General features: G+C 46.8%; 1 protein-coding gene across 3 annotated transcripts in view; it reads left to right on the plus strand.

The window, feature by feature from the left end:
• Positions 1–20,083, plus strand: part of Vps13b (vacuolar protein sorting 13 homolog B) — a 564,131-nt gene that overhangs the window by 537,406 nt on the left and 6,642 nt on the right. For all 3 annotated transcript variants that reach the window (XM_052160919.1, XM_052160921.1, XM_052160920.1), the window contains 5 exons: positions 3,492–3,610; positions 6,631–7,433; positions 11,453–11,629; positions 13,934–14,104; positions 18,245–18,421. In XM_052160919.1, the coding sequence (XP_052016879.1) occupies positions 3,492–3,610; positions 6,631–7,433; positions 11,453–11,629; positions 13,934–14,104; positions 18,245–18,421 (1,447 nt within the window). The remainder of the gene's footprint in view (positions 1–3,491; positions 3,611–6,630; positions 7,434–11,452; positions 11,630–13,933; positions 14,105–18,244; positions 18,422–20,083) is intronic.

The raw sequence follows: 20,083 nt of genomic DNA on the forward strand, positions 1-20,083 counted from the left end.
TCTCTTAACATCAATGGACTCAATTCCCCAATAAAAAGACATAGACTAACAGACTGGATAAGGAAACAGGACCCTACATGTTGCTACATACAGGAAACACACCTAAATGTCAAAGACAAACACTACCTTAGAGTAAAAGGCTGGAAGACAATTTTACAAGACAATGGTCTCAGGAAATGAGCTGGAGTAGCCATTCTAATATCAGATAAAATTGACTTTCAAGCTAAAGTCATCAAAAGAGACACTGAGGGACACTTCTTGCTGGTCAAAGGAAAAATCCACCAAGAATTTTCAATTCTGAACATCTATACCCCAATATTTCTAACCTCTCCAAAACACCAGAAATATATCTCAAGCTATCTAGATATCCATGTCTCCCACTCTGCTCTGCTCATCTAGACTTCCCCTCTCTCCCTCTCTTCCCCTCACTTCCCTTAGCTCCTCCTCTTCTTTCCCCTCCAATTACTAGCCTCTCACTGCCTCAATGTGAAAGGATAGGAAATATCTTGCAACAGATTCTTAATAGGTTCTCTATGGCCTTGTCAAAGACTGGATGAAGAGATTGAATGATGGTGTGATCAGAGGCAGACAAGGATTTCCTTGAAATCTCTGGAAGCCTGGATATTGGTCCTTAACTCCCTTGGTACTTGACTTAGTGTTGTTCTTTAGCTATGACAACACCCCAATGACCAAAGCAGCTTATAAAGAAAGCACATAACTGGCCTCATGGTTTCAAAGGGTTAGAGTTATAGCATAGCATACCGTAGCATACCATAGCATAGCACAGCATAGCATACCATAGCATACCATAGCATAGCATAGCATAGCATAGCAAAGTCATGGTGGCAGGAACATCAAGAGCTCATATCTTGATCTGCATGTAGGAGGCAAAGAAAAAAACACTAGAACCAGTCAAACCTCTTGAAACCTCCAAGCTCCCCTCCAGTGATACATCTCCTCCAAGGACACACCTCCTCATCCTCCATAAACACTTTCATCAAAGGGAGGAGGCAAGGACTCAAATTTAAAAGTCTTGGAAGCAATTCTTATTCAAATCACTACCAGTAGCTAATTCCTGCTCAGTCCTCTGCACTGTACCAAGTTGAGGTTTGTTGCTCTGACTACAGAAAGAAGAGAGGAGAGGTGCTCTGAGCCAGGGCCTTTTTTTTTTTTTCCATTTTCAGTGTTGAGGGAAGGAGCCATAGACAGCAAAAATCAAAGTCCAGACATTTAGTCAGAAGTACCTTGAAAGTTTAGGTTAATTTTCTTGCTATCAAAAGTCCCTTGAGTACTTGATTCAATCCATCAGGCAGCCTTGTCTGTATTACCTTAGATTATTTAACCATCTTCGCTTCCTGTTCCTGGAGATTACTCTGAGGATGAGCTGGACACTCGTTGCTTCCCTGCTTTGACCATTTTACGTCCTTCCTCGAGGCATGCCACCTCTGCTAGAACAATCAAGGACAGACTGACAGGAAGCTTTAAAGGGTTAGTAGCCCAGAACTGTCGGTCAGGTGGAAAACTGTCCCACACAGGGTGACCGGATAGTTAGATAGGAGGAAAGCTTTCATACAGAGAATGTCTTTGGTTTTCTTTTAAATTACCGTTATTTAATATAGGTATGTACACATGGGAGCCGAGGTCAATGAGAGAAGGCAGCTTAGATTGTCTTCTTTTCTCAAATAGATCTCTCTTTTTGTGATGTAGGTCTCAGAGATCAAACTCAATTCATTGGCTGTAATAGCAAGCACCTTTACTTGCTGAGCCAGCTGTCCAGCCAAGTTGTGGCTTTTATAGCAGTGAATGTTTCTCTGATAATTGAGAATTATTATTTTTTTGTTTTGTTTTGTTTTGTTTTTCTAGACAGGGTTTCTCTGTATAGTCCTGGAACTTACTCTGTAGACCAAGCTGGCCTCGAACTCAGAAATCTGCCTGCCTCTGCCTCCTGAATACTGGGATTACAGGTGTGTGCCACCACTGCCCAGTGAGCTTTAGATTTTAAGATGAGACATTTAATTTTTATAATAATCAAATTAATTCTTGGAACAATTGGAGAAAATTCAGTATACAGAGTCCTTTGAAATATTTTTTGGAAAGCAGTATGGGAGACTTGGGTATATAAAGACAAGCACAACAAACTGTTTTTTTCTTGTTCTCAAAAAGTTTAGACTCCAGTGATTGAGTCAGATCTGTAAATAGTTAATAAATAGGCTTTATGATCATGTAGAAGTGTGTCTAACTGCTGTTAGAATGCAGAACTAAGGAGGGGAATAGAAACGTAACAACTTCCTAGAATAAGGTGTCCTTCAAATTGTTAAAGATGCATGTGTGTTTTGAGGTGGGTTGGGAGTCTTCTAGGCACAGAGAGCCCAGGAGTGGAGGTGAATGCAGGTGAGGGTCTAGACTTTAACAGTAGCAGGGCAGAGGCCCTCATCACAGTGGGGACAAAGAAAAGGCAGGATGACATCCAGGTGCCCTGGAAGCTTGTGACAGTCAATTTCTGCGGAAGGAGCCACCGTCAAAGAGGCTCAGGGACCTTGATACTGCTTGCAAGTGTGAGTCCTTGACTGTTTCCGTGAGTCTGTGTCAACATTCCATGATGCCTTTGTGTGCCATTAGAGCACACTCAGGCAAACGTCTAGCTTCGTTCTTCATCTGGGGACCATCGGTCTGCTCTTTTATCGCTGTCTTAACCATTCTGGAGGGTCCAGACTGGGACCTCGGTGACTCTGCAGGTCATGAGGCCCAGCATTGAAGCACACGGAGGCTCTTGCCTCTCCCTCAGGTAACCTTAGCTGTGAACACGATGTTCTTGCAGTTGTTTTTTGGATAGTTCTGGTCTGTTTCACATATTTATCCATTTAGGCAACACTGGTATTTAATGCACAATGACATCTGTTCTGCTGGGCTGGCACTGGCTCCTGAGATAGCAGAGCCTCTTTTATTCATTAGCTTTCTTGTGGCTGAAAAAACTTCGAAACTAAGCGAATGAACTTACTGAAATCTTTGGTCATGTGAGGGATATTGGGGCTTATTGCTAGATTTGGTGAGAGGTTTTTTGGGTTTTTTGTTTGTTTTTGTTTTGTTTTTTATGCTCAGCCTGTGGGATTGTCTCTACAGCAGTAAGTCAACATGCAAGCGCCTGAGAGGTTTTCACATTGCGTTTACAGTCCTGAGTTATAAGTGTTTCCACAGCAGTTCATATGCACAATGACTGAACCTATGGCTGGCCTCCAGCCCACACGGGGCTGGTGCCAATTCCAAACACCAGAGAATGAAGACACTCGCGCCTGTCATCCATCATTGTTCTATGAACCTACAGCCTGCAGATTGAAAAATCTGGATTTGATTTTTTTCCCCAAGTCAACGAAATAGCCTGTACACATGGTTAGAAAGTGTTTGCATGTTGAATTAGAACTTAAAATACTTTAAGTTAGCCATTTCAACGTCCTTATTTCTTATTAATTCTATTCGGAACATTGTTTTGGCAGGTTGTATTCCTCACTGGCTTTGGCTATGTGTATGTGGACATCACCCAACAATGTGGCACAGTCTTTATCATTCTAGCCCCGGAAGGAAAAGCAGGACCCATTTTTACCAGCACCAGCAGGTGGGTTTGTTTTTCTAGCAGGAGTATAGTAAGCTTTCTTTACAATATTATAAACCTATTATTTGTCATTCTTGTCACATCATAAAATAATAAATCTACCACTTATTATTCTTGTTGTCTCCACATACATACTAAAGGTTTTGGTTAATTATCATGTGATTCAAAAATAAAGATTCAGTTATTAAGTTATACCTCTAGCATATATATAATATATATATTATATCCATATAATATATATATATAAAATCTCTTTTGAGTCTCCCTCCCCATTCAGCATAACTGAAAAATAAGTTCAGCAAACTGATTTTCAAGCTAAGACTTGTGTAAGATGCAAGCTAGTATCTCTAAATCCATAAAACAGATATGTAAATCACTAGACTTTGCAGTTAGAGCAAATAATAAATACGAACCTACCTCCTAGAACCTTTGATGCACATCTATCATCAAGGAGACTGGGGAGATGGCCCAGGGAATAAAGTGTAAGCATGCAGATAGAGGTCAGCATCTGCGGGAAAGCCAGGTAGCAAGCATTGTGGGCCTAGAGACACAGTGCTGAAGGACTGCAGACACGCAGACCCTGGGGGCTCACTGACCAGCCAGGCCAGCCCTGGTGCAAAGCTACAGATGAGAGAGACCCTTTCTCAGACAGTTAGGTGAGAGGTAGCAGTGAAGATAATTTTATGGTTTGGGGTCACTACAGTGTGAGGATCTGTCTTAAAGGGTCACAGTGTTAGGAAGGTTGAGAATACTGGCTTAGAAATTCCACTTTGAAAAGTTTTAAGAGTTCAGAAAATCATGAAAACAGTAGGCCAGGATATACACAGAGGCGTTATTTCATTGTTAGTTATACTGACGTGATATTAAGTGTACACAGAATATAGGTGTTACTGATTTCAGTGGACTAGAAGAATATGATGTAATGTAGAGTAAAGCAAGCTTATCATGACGCTGAATATATAAAGACATGTAGGTTCTGTCTGTGTACATAGACAATACTGGAAGAGAAAGAAAAAAATCAAACTTTGGGTTTTTCAGTGTTTAATAATTTCTGCATAGTAATGTTCTATAATAGATTTATGTATTTTATAATCACAAAATTAAGTTACAATAAAAAATAATAGAACAAATTTTTATGCATTTATTTAGGACTTTTAAGAATAAATTCCTTGCCGGGCATTGGTGGTACACACCTTTGATACCAGCACTTGGGAAAGCAGAGACAGGCAGATTTCTGAGTTCAAATCCAGCCTGGTCTACAGAGTGAGTTCCAGGACAGCCAGGACTCCACAGAGAAACCCTGACTCGAAAAACCATAAATAAATAAATAAATTCCTTGTATCTATATATGACCAAAAACTTATTAGTTTGGACTCTACTAATTTTTTATAATACTTTAAATAATATTAGCTAGGAATGCTTACATAGTCCAAAAGTGTTTGTAGAAAGGAAGGAAGGAGAGGGAGGGAGGGAGGGAGGGAGGTAAGGAGAGAGAGAGAGAGAGAGAGAGAGAGAGAGAGAGAGAGAGAGAGAGAGAGAACGAACAACAGTATAACAAAATTGGAAAAGATAATTTAAGTTATATAGTACAGTCTCAGGTTTACATATATATTTCAGAAATGTCATCTAGGCATGAGTCTCAGTGAGGGCAGCCGCAGTGCACACATGTGAGGTAAAGTGAGAACTGCACGGTGTCTATGCATACTTGCTTGGCTTGCATTTCCCTGGGCCATGCAGTCAAGTGCATGCTGGATGTCAGGTCTTATCTAGGAGTAGGGAAATGGTGAGGGAAAGGTTCCACTCTCACAGGCACAGAATGGGAGAGGCCGGAGCATAGGAACTCCATGGGCATAGTAGAAGATCAGTGCTCTAAGGGATAAAAAAAAAACAGCCATTAAAGATGTGTGAGTTGACAGGGCCTTGGGACAGGGAGAGGGAGTTGTTGGAAAGTTAGTTTGGGGGAAACCTTTTCAAGAGACTAGCATTTAAACTTGAAAACATCAAGGCAGTTAGGAATCTCACCCCTGGAGGAAGCGCTTTCCAGACCTAGCACACAGCCAGTGCTGAGACCTGAAGCAGACAGAGAACCTGGCCCAGGAGACAGACAGCAGAGCCAAAGGGGTAGGTACGTGCGTGCGTGCGTGCGAGCAGACAGGTGGGGACAAGGATGTGTGTCCTAGAAGATGGGTTACTAACGGGCTGAGCTCCAAGTCAGCTCTCGCGTTAACACTAGTCACCTTTAGAGGGAGGTTTCAGCAGATTGGGGAGCATACGCCCCTTGCAACAAGTTTCAGAGAGAAAAGAAAGAATCAAAGAAAATGTTTGTGGAAATGCTTTTTACTAAAGAGGATCAGAGAAATGGGAAGCAGGTAGAGAGGAAGTGAGGTTATAACAGGGTTTGTTCACTCAAAAGAGGAGTAATGCATGCTCGTGCACTGACACTATTGCAGAGGGAGGTAACATGATGCAGGCGGCACGCTGGTAATGGTGAGTGGAGAGGGAGACGTGCTCCACAGAGGACCTGGCCCTGGCCAGGCGCTCTTCAGCTCTACCAGTGGGGACAGGGCGAGCAGAGCACGCGTGCGTGCGCGCGCGCGTGTGCGTGTGCAGTGCTGATAGGCACAGCTGTGTGCAGGGCTGATAGGCACAGCTGTGTGCAGGGCTGATAGGCACAGCTGTGTGCAGGGCTGATCGGCACATGCTGACCTATCGGTTTTTTCTGCTTAGCTCATCTTTGTTAATATAAGGAGTGTTATTTCTCTTTGTACCATGATCATCAGAGGGAATTAATGTATAAAATGAAGAATTTGGAGAAAAAAAAATCTGGTGTTGATAAGAGAAAACACATACAGAACCACAATAAGACCTTGTAGTCCCAGCAGAACATTTCCCAATAATCATCAAGTGTAGCTAGCTCTGTCCAGACATGCTGAGTTCTTCCCTCAGGGGTATAGTGAGGCACTGTCCTGAAACAGAAATTAGAAAGAAACAAGAGACACTAACTAGCTTTGTGCTTTCTCTAGAGCTCTGGAGAGGATGGTCACTTTCAGGATGTTCATCACCCAGTTGAGCCTGGCAGTATCTGATGACCTCACACACCAGGCACCATCTGAACTGCTAAGGCTCACCCTGGACAATGTTTCTCTCCACGTGTCTCCTGTGCCTGGTGTCCTCCCAGGGGAAGAGCCTCCCTCCAATTTCCTCCTGCTTTACGGTGTGGAGGTCTACTGCGGAGACCTGCAGCTGGACAACCAGCTTTATAACAAGTCTAATTTCCATTTTGCTGTCTTGGTCTGCCAAGGAGAGAAGACAGACCCTGCTCAGTACACCAGAGTGCAGAGTCTCCTGGTCTCCAGCAGAGACTTGGAAGAATACAAGGAGAATTGCTTCATCAAACTTTGCCTCGTTGTCTCTGAGGGGAAGGACTTCCTGCTCGATGTCAGTGAGGTCACTTTTGAACTGAAACCAGCACGGCTGTATGTGGAGGACACCTTTGTATACTACATCAAAACTTTGTTTGACACCTACCTTCCTCACAGCAGGCTGGCTGGTCGCCATGCACAGCTCTTAACAGGGAGGCAGGTGCTGCCCATGCAGGTGACACAGCACGCCAAGGCCCTGGTGAACCCAGTGAAGTTACGGAAGCTGGTCATCCAGCCAGTGAGCCTGCTCGTCAGCATTCACGCCTCCCTGAAGCTGTACATAGCCTCTGACCACACCCCACTCTCCTTCGCTGTGTTTGAAAGAGGACCAGTGTTCACTACGGCAAGGCAGCTGGTGCACGCGCTGGCCATGCACTATGCTGCTGGGGCTCTTTTCAGAGCAGGTGAGGATGCAAGGGAAGGGTCTGTGATGGGCAGAAATAGTGCTCTGTGGCAGCGGGCCATCTGCTGCACCACACATGGGAGACCAGGTAGGACTGGGTGATATATGTAGGCAGTACAGAACTGGATCTAGATCTGGACTGGCAGATCTATTCACCTGGGGTGAATATCAAACTTCTTGAGCCTGCACCTTCAGCTGTAAAGTGAATTTTAAAGGCTATGGGGTGGTTTATACTAGGGACCAATGGGAGAGCTAAGGCTTGTGGTTTCCCATCTGGTTGGAAGAACCTAAAGAGTGTTGGATGTGAGTGCAGAATCTTCCATGGGAGCATCATGTGCAAACCTAGGAGTTGGACTCCTTGTGGCCTCAAACTACTTCATGGTCGTCATCTCCAGAGCATGTGCTCCTGACTCAGGGTCACTCTTCGACAGGTCCAGGGTGACAGCCTGGTCCTCAAGATCACTAATAGTCACATCAAAGCAGCGCCCACACTTGGCTTTGTTGAGTCTTCTCCAGTAAAGAAGCTGAAGGATGAGTTCCTGCACATGATAGCCTTGTTCTTGGTGAATGAATTCCCATAGACTATTCAGGCTGTGGCAGCAAATGACTATATTACTATTAGTAAGAGGCCAGTAATGCTACATGGCAAAGACTAAACCTCCATAATGAAATACATAAGAGCAGGGATAGGTTGACTCCATCACAGGAGAAAAGGACAGCCTCCAGCTGAGCGCCTTAAATGGTCTGTTGTTTGGATAGTTTTCAAATCGTGAAGAAAATCTTTCCCCCTTACTAAGGAGTCATTAAAAATAATCCAGAGTATTTCAAACTGAATAGATCCGTGTATCTGTAAAGTACCCCACACTTACCCTTCTGGCACACTGACATGCATCAGTTCTCTAGTCAGAGGCCAAGAGAGGAGGAAGGTGCCCTTCGGTCACAGCTGACACCAAACTAGGAAGCTGAGCTAAAGGACAGATTCCACCTGTGCCCAGGTAACCACAGCCTCTGTAGGCTTTGTGTTGAACCTATTGCCTTGTTTTACTGGGGCGGAGGGATCTCATGTGAGCATTCTCTCTGGCCTTTTTATAATTAGAAATCCTGAGGTTATCTCATCTCAATATATAGCAGGAAAGAAATTCTAATACCAAAGCTGGTTTGAAAATATTGTTATACTAAAACTCTATGCTCAGTTGGAATATATCTTGAAAGAAAAATCATTGGAAGATTAAGAAATAGAAAGGCCATGGGGAGGGTGCTTGGCAGGCCCAAGGAGACTGGACTAGCATTCCTGTAGAGTGGGTGAGGGCTAGCTGGGAGGGGGTGGGTTGTGTCACCTCACTTGGGGCTGCATTCACCCACTGGACTCAGGGTTCCTGGCTGGGATGCTTAAAACACTGTGACCTCATTTCTAGGGAAGTCTGGAGTCACTTGAAAAGGATTTAGAAACACATAAATGCTAACTAGAAATGAGTAGGTCCATTCAAAGGAGGGAATGCAGGCTTGAGAATTTCACAAGGTTCCCGCCTACCTCCAGCTCTCTTTCAGACTCAGATCACCAACAAGATTTCCTAACAACTAAGCCAAAGATATGCATGGACCTCTGCATTCTTGGGTTCACATCTGCAGATTCAACCACTTGTAGCCTGAAAATACTAAAGAAAAGAATTGTATGTGTTCTTGCCATTTATCCCTTAAATATGCAGAATAAATAGGCCAGCAAGATGGCTGCTGTCCAGCTGAGTGGGTAAGGAGAGAACCGACATAAAAGTTGTCCCCTAGCCTCCACAAGTGTATACCTTTGCACACTCCCATTCACACCCACAGCCACATAAATAAGTAGAAGTACTAAACATCTTAAAATTTAGTCCATTTAATTCCGCAGGATGTTGGGCACAGCATGCGCACTGTGCAGCATTCCACACTCGGGTGGTGTCAGTACACTGAGGGCAGAAGCTCCATGCCCCAGGCTCTGCCTCTCAGGGTCCGAACCCAAGCCTGCTGGATGCTGAGGGCCACTTCACTCACCTCTGGAGAAAATAGTAGAGTATCCTCGCGTGCTTTCTGTCTTTTTGTCTAGCTTGGATGCTACCAAGTGGAATCTCCATCCACAACCAGCCCTCTGGTGGTTTCAGGCTTTACTGATCACACAGATTTACTAATCAGCATCACCTTTCATATGGCTAGGAAGAATAGAAAAGGACTCTCAGCAGCTGGGTGTGAACAAGAGTCCCCTCTCTGTCCCCAGGTTCCCAAGCCTGAAGGAAGCCTCATGGAGGCATCTGCCTGACCGGAGACTCTTTCACATGTGTCAGGGAAGCCCAGGTCTATAAACCAGCCCTCAGGTGGAACTTAGGATCATTCTGGGAGATTCTCTAAGAATCCCCCCCCCCTTTTTTTAAAGATTTATTTATTATTATATGTAAGTACACTGTAGCTGTCTTCAGACACACCAGAAGAGGGTGTCAGATCACATTATGGATGGTTTTGAGCCACCATGTGGTTGCTGGGATTTGAACTCAGGACCTTCTTCACTTAACCACTGAGCCATCTTTCCAGCCCTGAATCCCTGTTTTTTATTTTACCGCCTCAGAGCACCTTTCAGGAATAACTTATTCCACAGGGTCATTGATTGATTGGTTGATTGATTGATTGATTGATTGATTGAGATAGGCAGGGATCGAGTAAACTAACCTAGGTTGGAAACCCTACTCGTAAGTGTTTCAGCCAGAGACTGTGACTGTCTTACTGACATAGTCTCACCTCAGTGTCTTCTGCTTCCTGCCGGTAGAGCTACTGCAGACACACACCAAGTCGGATAGTCATTGCCCGCTATGTCTACAGCTCTGACCCCAGGAGCTCAGTGGCCGGGCACATTTTCAGGGTAGCCATGGCACTGTTGGCCTTGTGCTTGGGGGATTCTGTGAGCAGTGCCTTGGCCCCACGTGGCTCTTCAGTTGTCAGTCCTAATGACTGAACCCATGTCGTCATCCTAATGTTCCAGAAAGGGGCTCAACATTTATGCCAGTCCCCTCCTCTCTGCCTTGATAGTGACCTAGGGACTTGGCAATCCTCTTGGGTTGGTGACTTAACTGAGGATCTGTCACAGAGACTTGCTGTTGAGGGAGGGAACAGTTCCCATCCTGGGCCTCTCTTCACAGCCTTCCCAATAAAAAGGCCGCAGTACTGGGTTAGATTCCTGAAGGAAGTTGCTTTTTCCCATTCCTCCTCCCCCTGCTCTGGTCTTTGCCTGCCCCTGGGGTCCTTTGGGCTTACAGCCCTCAGGCCCCACCCCAGGCGGAAGGGAAAAGGCAGGAGGCTATGAGCAAAGCCCTGAGCAGGCCAGCTCCTGGCAAGCCAGAGTTTAAATAGGAAAGCAGACCCAAAGCCACCCTCCTGGGACATCAGTGGGGGTGGGGGGCACTTCCCTCTCACTAACCTAGTCAGTGTGCGCCTGTCACTGCTGTTTACACAGGAAGCCAGGATTGGAGGGGAGACATTTGTTTGGCTCCACTCTAAGAGAAGTACTCAGCTGGATAGGATCGGGAAGATTAAAAGAGCCTCTTCAGTGTTCCCTTTGCATCTCCCTACTTAGCATCTGGCTCCTCCCCACCAGGCCGCTCCTGCTCCGTTGCAGCTGCTGCTGCTGCTGCTGCTGCTGCTGCTGCTGCCCTGGCAGGTCCGGAGAACTTGTCAGTCTGAGCACCTGCAGCCCAGAGTGCCTGACTGAGCTGGAGGTGTTCTCTGCACATGGTTCCCTTTACAGGAGGCTTGGGCACAGAAGTCATATTAAAGCCATTTGCACAGCCGCCAGAGGATCACTGTGATTTATAAAGTATGAAAGTTCACCATTTATGAATTCACAGAGAATGAGTTATTTCCCATATTTTGCTCCAAAGAAGCTTATGACACCCTTCGTTCTAGTGTGAAAAAGGAGTTTTAGGGAAGACAGGCCACTTTCGCCAACGTTGAAAGCGCTGATCTCAAGGTCTCCAGTAACCCCTTCCCTTTGTGTTGCAGGCTGGGTGGTGGGGTCTCTGGAAATCCTCGGCAGCCCTGCCAGCTTAGTGAGAAGCATTGGGAATGGGATCTCAGACTTCTTCAGGCTTCCATATGAGGGCTTGACCCGAGGCCCAGGAGCCTTCGTGAGCGGAGTCTCCAGAGGGACCACATCGTTCGTCAAGCACGTTTCCAAAGGTACCGGGTGCCCATCCTGCCAGTCCTTGTCTTGTGTTCAAGTGTTCACACTTTTCAGTTTGCTCCCCTGGCCTCCGGCTGCCCTTGTTGTTCAGGTGATGCTAAAGTGACACTCTGCTTACTTAGCATCCTGACTGCTTCTTACATTTGCTTGTTGTGAGATGCTGGGATGGGAGCAGAAACAAAGCTCCTGTTTTAAACAAATCACTGCTTGCTTGTAGTGTGTAAAATGTTTCAGAAACTTGGGATTTTAAACCTATCATTGAGAAAACACGAACTGGCTCAACTGTTATTCTATACAATAAATAATAGAAATATTGACGGTGTTTGTGACTTCTGCTAAGCGTCAGAACTCCTACACCAGTTGTCATCATATTTCTAAGATGCAGATACAGTTGTCAAAACTGTCTAAGGACATGGATACAGTGTGTGGAGAAGCCGACTTCTCTCCCACTCCCTACATCCACAGTGCCATCTTGTGGTCCAGACAGCTCATCAGGCATGGAGGCTAAACTGCTTTTTACCAGGAGAATGTTTTCATTTCATCCAGTGTTTGCTCGATATTTTGGTCAGGTTGGCAGTGACTAGGAAGCTAACAAGGGCCATCTGAGTCCCCTTTTCTTCTCAGCAGGAGGCAGAGAAAACAGGGCAAAGGCCTTCTTGCCCATAAAAGGCATTTTACTGTAGACAATACCATAACTCTGTTATGAGTGGGCAGGTTACGGAAGTCTCTAGAAGGCCTCAAAAGAAGACTTAGGCTTGAAATGTGAGACTCCATGATCCATGGAGAGGAGGGGGCTCCTGGTGGGGGATTGGCCAGAGAGCAGCCAGAGCAATAAAAACAAATTCCATGGACCATGAAAGGGAGCCTCCCCCAGCCCCAGATGCCGGGAGGCCCGGGAGCGGACCAGAAGCACAGATGTGGGCCTGCTAGGCCCCCAGCCCTGCCTGGGCCTGCTAACGTTCTGTCGCTGATGTTCTCTGCCTTCTGCTTTATCAATAGGACAACAAGCACCTGCCAAGCAGGAGCGCAGCTCCCTTAGCATCCTGATTGCTTCGCCCATCTTAACAAAACCTGAGGCGTGTGTGTGTGTGTGTGTGTGTGTGTGTGTGTGTTCATATATCTGAGTGTGTCTCTGTGTGTGTTCTGGCCACAGGTAATAGTGGTAGCTTCAGTAGTGGCACCTGCCATTTCTTCTCTATCAGTGTCCTCCAGCTTCGCTGCTCAGATCTATATGTCCTGGGGTGGTTGGGGCTGTTGGAGCACGTGGTTGGGACTGTTGGAGCGCGTGGTTGGGACTGTTGGAGCACGTGGTTGGGACTGTTGGAGCACGTGGTTGGGACTGTTGGAGCACGTGGTTGGGACTGTTGGAGCGCGTGGTTGGGACTGTTGGAGCACGTGGTTGGGACTGTTGGAGCACGTGGTTGGGACTGTTGGAGCACGTGGTTGGGACTGTTGGAGCGCGTGGTTGGGACTGTTGGAGCGCCTGGTTGGAACTGTTGGAGCGCCTGGTTGGGATTGTTGGAGCATGTGGTTGGGGCTGTTGGAGCACGTGGTTGGGGCTGTTGGAGCATGTGGTTGAAGTTGTCTTTTTTAAGAAAACCAAACAGAATCATTCATTGCCAGGGTTCCACTGTTGGCTTTTCCATCAGTCAATGTCCTAATTATCAAAACTACATAAATCTTCTATAGCAAATAGTTTTGTTTTGTTTTTTTCCCCTCAGAATGTCAAGGGATAGAGTGTAGTTTCTCCCTTTATTAAGAGAGAAGTCATGACCAGGTGTGGTGATGCTTGCTGAGGAAGATCACAAGTTCAAAGCTGATATAAGCTTGTATACAAGACCAGAGGAGGAAGAGGGGACACTGAATTCACACAAAAGACAAGAATTTTAGACCTAAAATAGAAACGTTTCTTGACAATCTACCTAGGACTAAGGAATATCACCTTAACCATAACCTGTAAAACAAGCTCAGAAATACAGGTAGGCTAGGAATGGAGTTAGCAGTAACCTCTTAAAACTGGATCCATAGAGGACTTCAAAAGTATTTCCCCCAAGTCTTGAGAAATTATTAGCCAGGTGCAAAGGTCTTAGCCACATAAAGATATCCTCTGCCCACTGGAGCGCGCCAGCACTCCCCTGTCAAATGTTGTGTTTCTTGCTTCAAATGACTGGGGAGGGAAGACTGCCGATTGCCGCTCCCCACTCAAGTGCTCCTCACCCCACCCTACAAACCTCCAGGACTGCCACCTGAAGTCCACCCACCTGTGACAAGGGAACCAACCCATGCTCTTGTGCCCTCAGGTACCTTGACGTCCATCACCAACTTGGCCACCAGCCTGGCCCGAAACATGGACCGACTGTCACTGGACGAGGAGCACTACAACCGGCAGGAAGAGTGGCGGCGGCAGCTCCCTGAGAACCTGGGTGAAGGACTGCGGCAGGGTCTGTCCAGGCTGGGCATCAGCCTGCTCGGTGAGGAACTGGACACTCCTGTCTCTGTGCTCTCAGCTTTGGAAGCTCCACCAGGAATGGCCACATGGCCTCCCATGGGAATGGTTGTGCAGTTCCTGACCTTTCATAAGTAGAATTGAGCTGTGAAGGAACAGTCCCTTGCTGTGCTGTGCAGAGCATCTGAGGAGCACTAGGCAGGACCAGTTGTTCTGCAGAGTTGTGGTGCTCCTTAACAGGGCTATCTAGACTGCCTGGGGGCGAGACTACCAGACACAATACCTGTGCTTCATCTTCCCTACTTAATGTGGGTTTTGATATACAATCTCCAAAGCAAAGGACATTTGCACAGGACACCTCTAAACACTGTTAGAAGTGAGTTACCAGCAGCCTTGGCAAAGCACCTCCTTCCCTGACCAAGGACGCTTGCTTCTCAGTGAGCAGCACTTGAGCAGGGCACGTGCTGTGTAAATGTGCTCAGGAGCCAGCTTCCTCCCGTGCATTTATTTATTTCGGATCAGCCCATCTCCAAGCAATTATTGTTTGTCAAGCAGCCCGACGGTACAGTTAGAGGAGAAGATTGCCGTGGGTATTTCAAACGAGCAAGGGTTTGAAAATAAGTTGCTTTGGAAAAAAATCTATAAAAAGAAAACTTCAGAGTTAGAAATTTGCAGAGCAGGATTTTTCAAGGGTGTTTTTTGTTTATTTGCTTGCAAAGGAATTTAAAACTATACTGCTTGGCATCCTGCCTTTGTCAAATCTGAGGGAGTGTCCAGTGTGGAGATCAAAGTGAGCATGGAGGTGTAGAGCCCAGGGTGGGAGCGCTGGGCCTGCAAGGCCTCCTCCTCCCTCTGTGCTGCCCTCCTGCAGGGCCTCAGCAGCAGCACAGGAGGCTGGAGGAGGGGCCTTGCAGGGTTACAAGTGCAGACCAGAGGTTAGTTAAGCACTGACAGTTTGTAGTGTGGGGCTTGTCATTTGATAATGTGTGGAAAGTGGGAGGCCAGTGACCCTGATGGGCGCTGGGTAAACCAGCAGTCCCCCAGAGACCATGGACTCCTTTTGGGAGGATGGTGTGGCAGTGGGTAGACTGCGTCCCTCGGGGCCCTGGACTCCAGGCTAGGTTATCCAAGCCCTTTCTTTGTGACCTTAGGGAAGTGTTTAACTGCTTTAATCCTGGATTTGTTTATAAGCTGGAGGTGGTAATCCAGTTATTAGAAACGATGAGCAGGTAGAGCCACAGGGCACATATGGAGTTGAAACAACTTGGTGCCAAATTCTGCAATCCTAGGGACTGTAAATATTGTCCTGACTCAGAGTAGTATTTGAGCAACCACAGGCATGCTCTTGGGGAAGTTTAGTCCATCGCCACTACTATGTCCAGACAGAGTGACAATAAAGTAATCTTGGGGGCCACAAGCTTGTTATTTGGGGACTTTGGGTTGTTTTAAGCCAAGAACTGTTGCCTTAAATGCTCTTTGCTTTGGGAATGAGTGCTTCCTTAACCTGTCCAAGAGCTCTGAGTTGACTGTCACAGGCCGCCACCATACTGACTCCCTTTTGGCCCTAAGATTCCATACTCTTCCCACAAGGAGAAGCTCTGGCCACTGGTCGCTTCCTCCAGCAGAAAGCTTTCGTGTTCTCTCACTAACCAACCTCCACTGGGCAGAGGGCCTCAAATAGTTTCATGTGCTGTCTGCCTCTTGTCATGTTCAGAAAGTGGCGGGTTCTGAGGATGCTTTTTATGTCCTCACTACTCCTGTGCCCGGGCCCTAATCCTGGCCATCTTGGGCCCCCAGGATCCAATCTAGACTAATACCTACTCCCTCCAGAGCTGCCAACATTTCTGGACTTTTCAGAGTTTACAGTGAGTGGCTCCAGCTTGGGTGAAGTGATTTCCTTTCCTCCGAGAGTTCACGAGCTTATCTGTGTCACAGAATACACAAGCTGTCCTGTAAGGCCTGGTCCCAGAGTACCAGATGTGCGCCAGGAGGAAGAGAAACAAGCAAGTTTCAATGTCACCATGTCAAATTGGTCCCCAGGAAGTATTTAAAATTGCCATATGTAACTCAGTGCCGTACTGAGGTTGTTATATAATTGAAGCCCACAGTGAGGACTGCAGCTCTAGCTGCTCAGATTTCTCTTTAGATAAGCACTCCGTTAATGTGAGTGTATTTACAGCAAGTCTTTGGTTGACCAAGCACTTTCACCTCCTTTTATTCTCCATATTAACAGCATGGGTGTTAAATCTTAGTGGCTACCTAGCAAGAACCTGGCCGTGCTACCGCCTGCTCTCATGCCCCGGCCTAGAGACAATCAGAACAAGAGAGTAAACACCCAAGAGTTCCAAGAGCAGGACAATGTGTTTCCCCTAAAGGTGCCCCCTGTTTGGCCTGTTGGGGACATGAGTGTTGTGAAGCACTTGAAAGTCCCAAGACTTCTGTGGCTGTTGAAGCCATGTGGCTCCACGTCTGTGAGGCCGCCGGGGCTTCTGCATGAGCTTTAATTTCGTGTTTGGAAACTGGGGCCTGCAGAATTGGCGCTGGCTTTGCTTACACGTGCCAGAATCTACCTCACTTCCCCAAATTGCTACACGTGCTTCTGCTCTAGAGCCTAGTGGGAAAAGGTGGCCACCTCCATGTCCCAGCTCTGCCACCGTCCCCTAAGCCCTGGCTTTTCCACCTACTGCTGCCCAATTGAACTGATGAGGTTGAACAGAGTCCCACCTCTCTCTTTCACCCTGGGAAGAGGGGAGCACCTGGTGCTTTCAGAATCCCAACAGATCAGGCTTATAATAGATCAGGAGCAAAAGGGGGGGTACCCTGGAGGAGGCCCTTGGACATCAAACCTGCTACCAGCAGTTGGAGTTTTGGTTATTTGGGACTTGAAGATTGACAGATTCAGGTTTAATTGCTTCCTGGTTTGATTATCTGCTCCGACAAGAAAAGCATCCCAAGCGCTGTGCAGGCTGCACTGGTAGACACCCAGCAGCATGGCCTGCACAGCATCTCAGGTCTGTACCACTTCTGGGAACAACAACAAAGTCAGGACCTGAGAGCCCTTTCCTGACCTTCTCATTAACCCCTGAAGTGAGAGGACCTGTGGGAATGGGCGGCAGGGGGACACCTCTCACTTGTGCCTGCCTTCAGCAGTTGGAAACGGGAGGCTCCCATGGGAGAGCTGCTTTGTGAGGAGCAGTGATGGCTGTGCTGAGGTCAAGAGTAGAGCCAAGCCTCAGCTGACGTCAGAAATAAACTGTTTCCAATATTGGCAAGGAGCCTGTTTGATAAACTGGGTAGGCAACTGACTCCTTGGGCTCAGGTCAAGGCCCGGCCACTCAGTAGGTGTGCACCCTTGGGGGATCCCTCCACCGCTCTGCTCTGGCTGGCCTCACTCATAGGATTGTAAGGATTGAATGACCTCACATAGGTGGAGGCCTTTGTACAGTGCTCAGTTCATTAGCACTTGATAGGTAAGCCGTAACAAAAAGAATCTGTCAATAATTACTTTTACTAAATATTAGCAGTGATAATATTTAACTATTAGAAAATAAAGGTCAGGAAAATAGAACCAGGTCAATGAACAGGAGTGCCTGCTATGGAGTCCTGAGGACCTTAGTTGAAATCCCCAATCTCCAATATGCCCTGTAAAATAGCAGGGCATAACTACTAACTATAACCTATCAAAGGGAGAGACAGGCAGCTAGATCCTGGGCACTCATTGGCCAACCACCCTAGACAAAACCACAAGCTTCAGAGTCTGTGGAACTCTTTGTCTCAAGGAAATAAGGCAGAAAGCACTAGAGGAAGACCCTGGCCTCCACAGGCACCCGTCTCCACACTCCCTCACAGTCAATTTTATTAGGCTGTGCAGGCTTTCATGACAGTGCTTTCTCCCGAAATGGTGCCCTTCCTTCTGCAGAAGAGCGCATGGTTAACACTCTGGAATAGTCTCAAGCTTCTAAGTCCTAGCTTGTGAACCAAACTCAATTAAGCATTGTTAATGAAGAACCATCTAGTGCAAATGTCCCTCAGCGTACTTAGATAATACAAGACCATCTGATGAGGGCAGAGAATAATTCTCATCCTAGGGTAAACTGAGCTCCAGACTGAGGTTTACCTAAGAGTCTTTAAGCTCAGGCCTCACTGAAAGCTTGTGTTATTTCAGGTGCAATTGCTGGTATAGTTGATCAGCCAATGCAGAACTTCCAGAAGACATCTGAGACCCAGGCTTCAGCAGGACATAAGGCCAAAGGTGTCATCTCAGGCGTGGGGAAAGGAATCATGGGGGTACTCACAAAACCCATCGGGGGAGCTGCAGAACTTGTGTCACAGACTGGCTACGGTGAGTAGGCTTAAAAAAACAATCAGGCCAACTCATTAATGTGCACTGCTACGTGGGTCCTCTGAATGTCTCTAGCCTTTCACGTGGGCACGAGGTGAGACAGCAAATGAATAAATAGCTCACTTCTGTATCCCAGTGTTTACTTACAGAGTATGACTACTGCCAATCAATAACACCGATGAGTAATTTCAAATACTCCATGCCAAATTTTTACAGTGCAATTAATAGATTTTAATAAAAAATAACAAGTTAGAAATTCCAAACAGTACAGCAACAGAGAAAAGGATAATTTTTTTTTCTGTGATAAGTTAGGGGCAGACACAGTTCCTAGGTCAGGACATCTGCTTCTGCTGTCTGTGGAGACAAGGAGAAGGCATGCACACTGATCTTCGGAATCCGCTGCACTTTCCAGTTCTGAGTCTCCTGGCCAATGGGAGCAAAAAGACACATGGTGTGCAGCTAAGATCCTTTCCCAAGCAGATGCTGGGAGGCCTGGGGCCTGCTGCAGTGTCAGGACATCCCCAGTGTATCTGTGTCCTCCCTGCTGCAGTGTCAGGACATCCCCAGTGTATCTGTGTCCTCCCTGCTGCAGTGTCAGGACATCCCCAGTGTATCTGTGTCCTCCCTGCTGCAGTGTCAGGACATCCCCAGTGTATCTGTGTCCTCCCTGCTGCAGTGTCAGGACATCCCCAGTGTATCTGTGTCCTCCCTGCTGCAGTGTCAGGACATCCCCAGTGTATCTGTGTCCTCCCTGCTTTCTCTCTGCACTCCCGGCAGAGCACGTTAAAGTACCTTACAGTAAACATGTGAATACAATTACCTTTCTACTTAAACCTTGATGGTATCCAGGCAACAGGCAAGCTAGCTGGCATTCAGATCACAGGAAGGCCACCCACTCGTCAGACAGCATATTCACTACATCTGGCCAGGCAACCGACTGCCGTCTCATTGCAGGCCTCGCGCTCCTCAGTCCTGACAGGAGCCTTGTCAGGGCACACGACCAGGGCACAGGGCTTCGAGAGCCTCACACTGACAGCCACGCTGCTGCTCACCTCCCCACTCCCACCTTCCGTGGATGGGGGGTTCACAGGGAAACCAAAAATACAGACTACTAGGACTCAGGTGGAAAAGTTAAACTCTCCCTTGTTTATTAAGAAAAAGTGTTCTCTTTTTGCAAACTCGAATGGAGTAAAACTCAACTTCCTAAGTTGCTTGGGTTTTAAAATTGCCATTGTCTCTTAGTATGTTCCCAGGGCTTAGGAACTCAGCTTATGTAAGAGCATCTCAGAGCAGAGCTTCACGTGGCCTTTTTGGTTTTCATCACTCTTGTAAAACTTTTATTACCACACTGAAGGTTTTACAAACCACTAACTCTTAGCCTAATGACTATGCCTCATTTATAACCTTTACAGCCCTTGGAGAGTGCACATGCTGTCCGTCCCTGGCTCCCAAGTCCCTGGGGGCTGTGTGGTGGCTGGGTGCCCTCCCATGGCACTGCCGCAGAGAGAGAGTGAGTGTGTGTGCAGTAAACCACAGGTACCAAGAGCACTCACAAGTGTATTCAGAACCTTGTTTAACAGCTGCATTAAGTCATTTAAATTTAAATACTATATCTTGACAAATCATGTGCCTTTGTATGTAGCTGGCTTTTTGTTTTTTAGC

The sequence above is a fragment of the Apodemus sylvaticus genome, chromosome 17 (genome assembly GCF_947179515.1).
Source record: "Apodemus sylvaticus chromosome 17, mApoSyl1.1, whole genome shotgun sequence".
Taxonomy (NCBI): Eukaryota; Metazoa; Chordata; class Mammalia; order Rodentia; family Muridae; genus Apodemus; species Apodemus sylvaticus.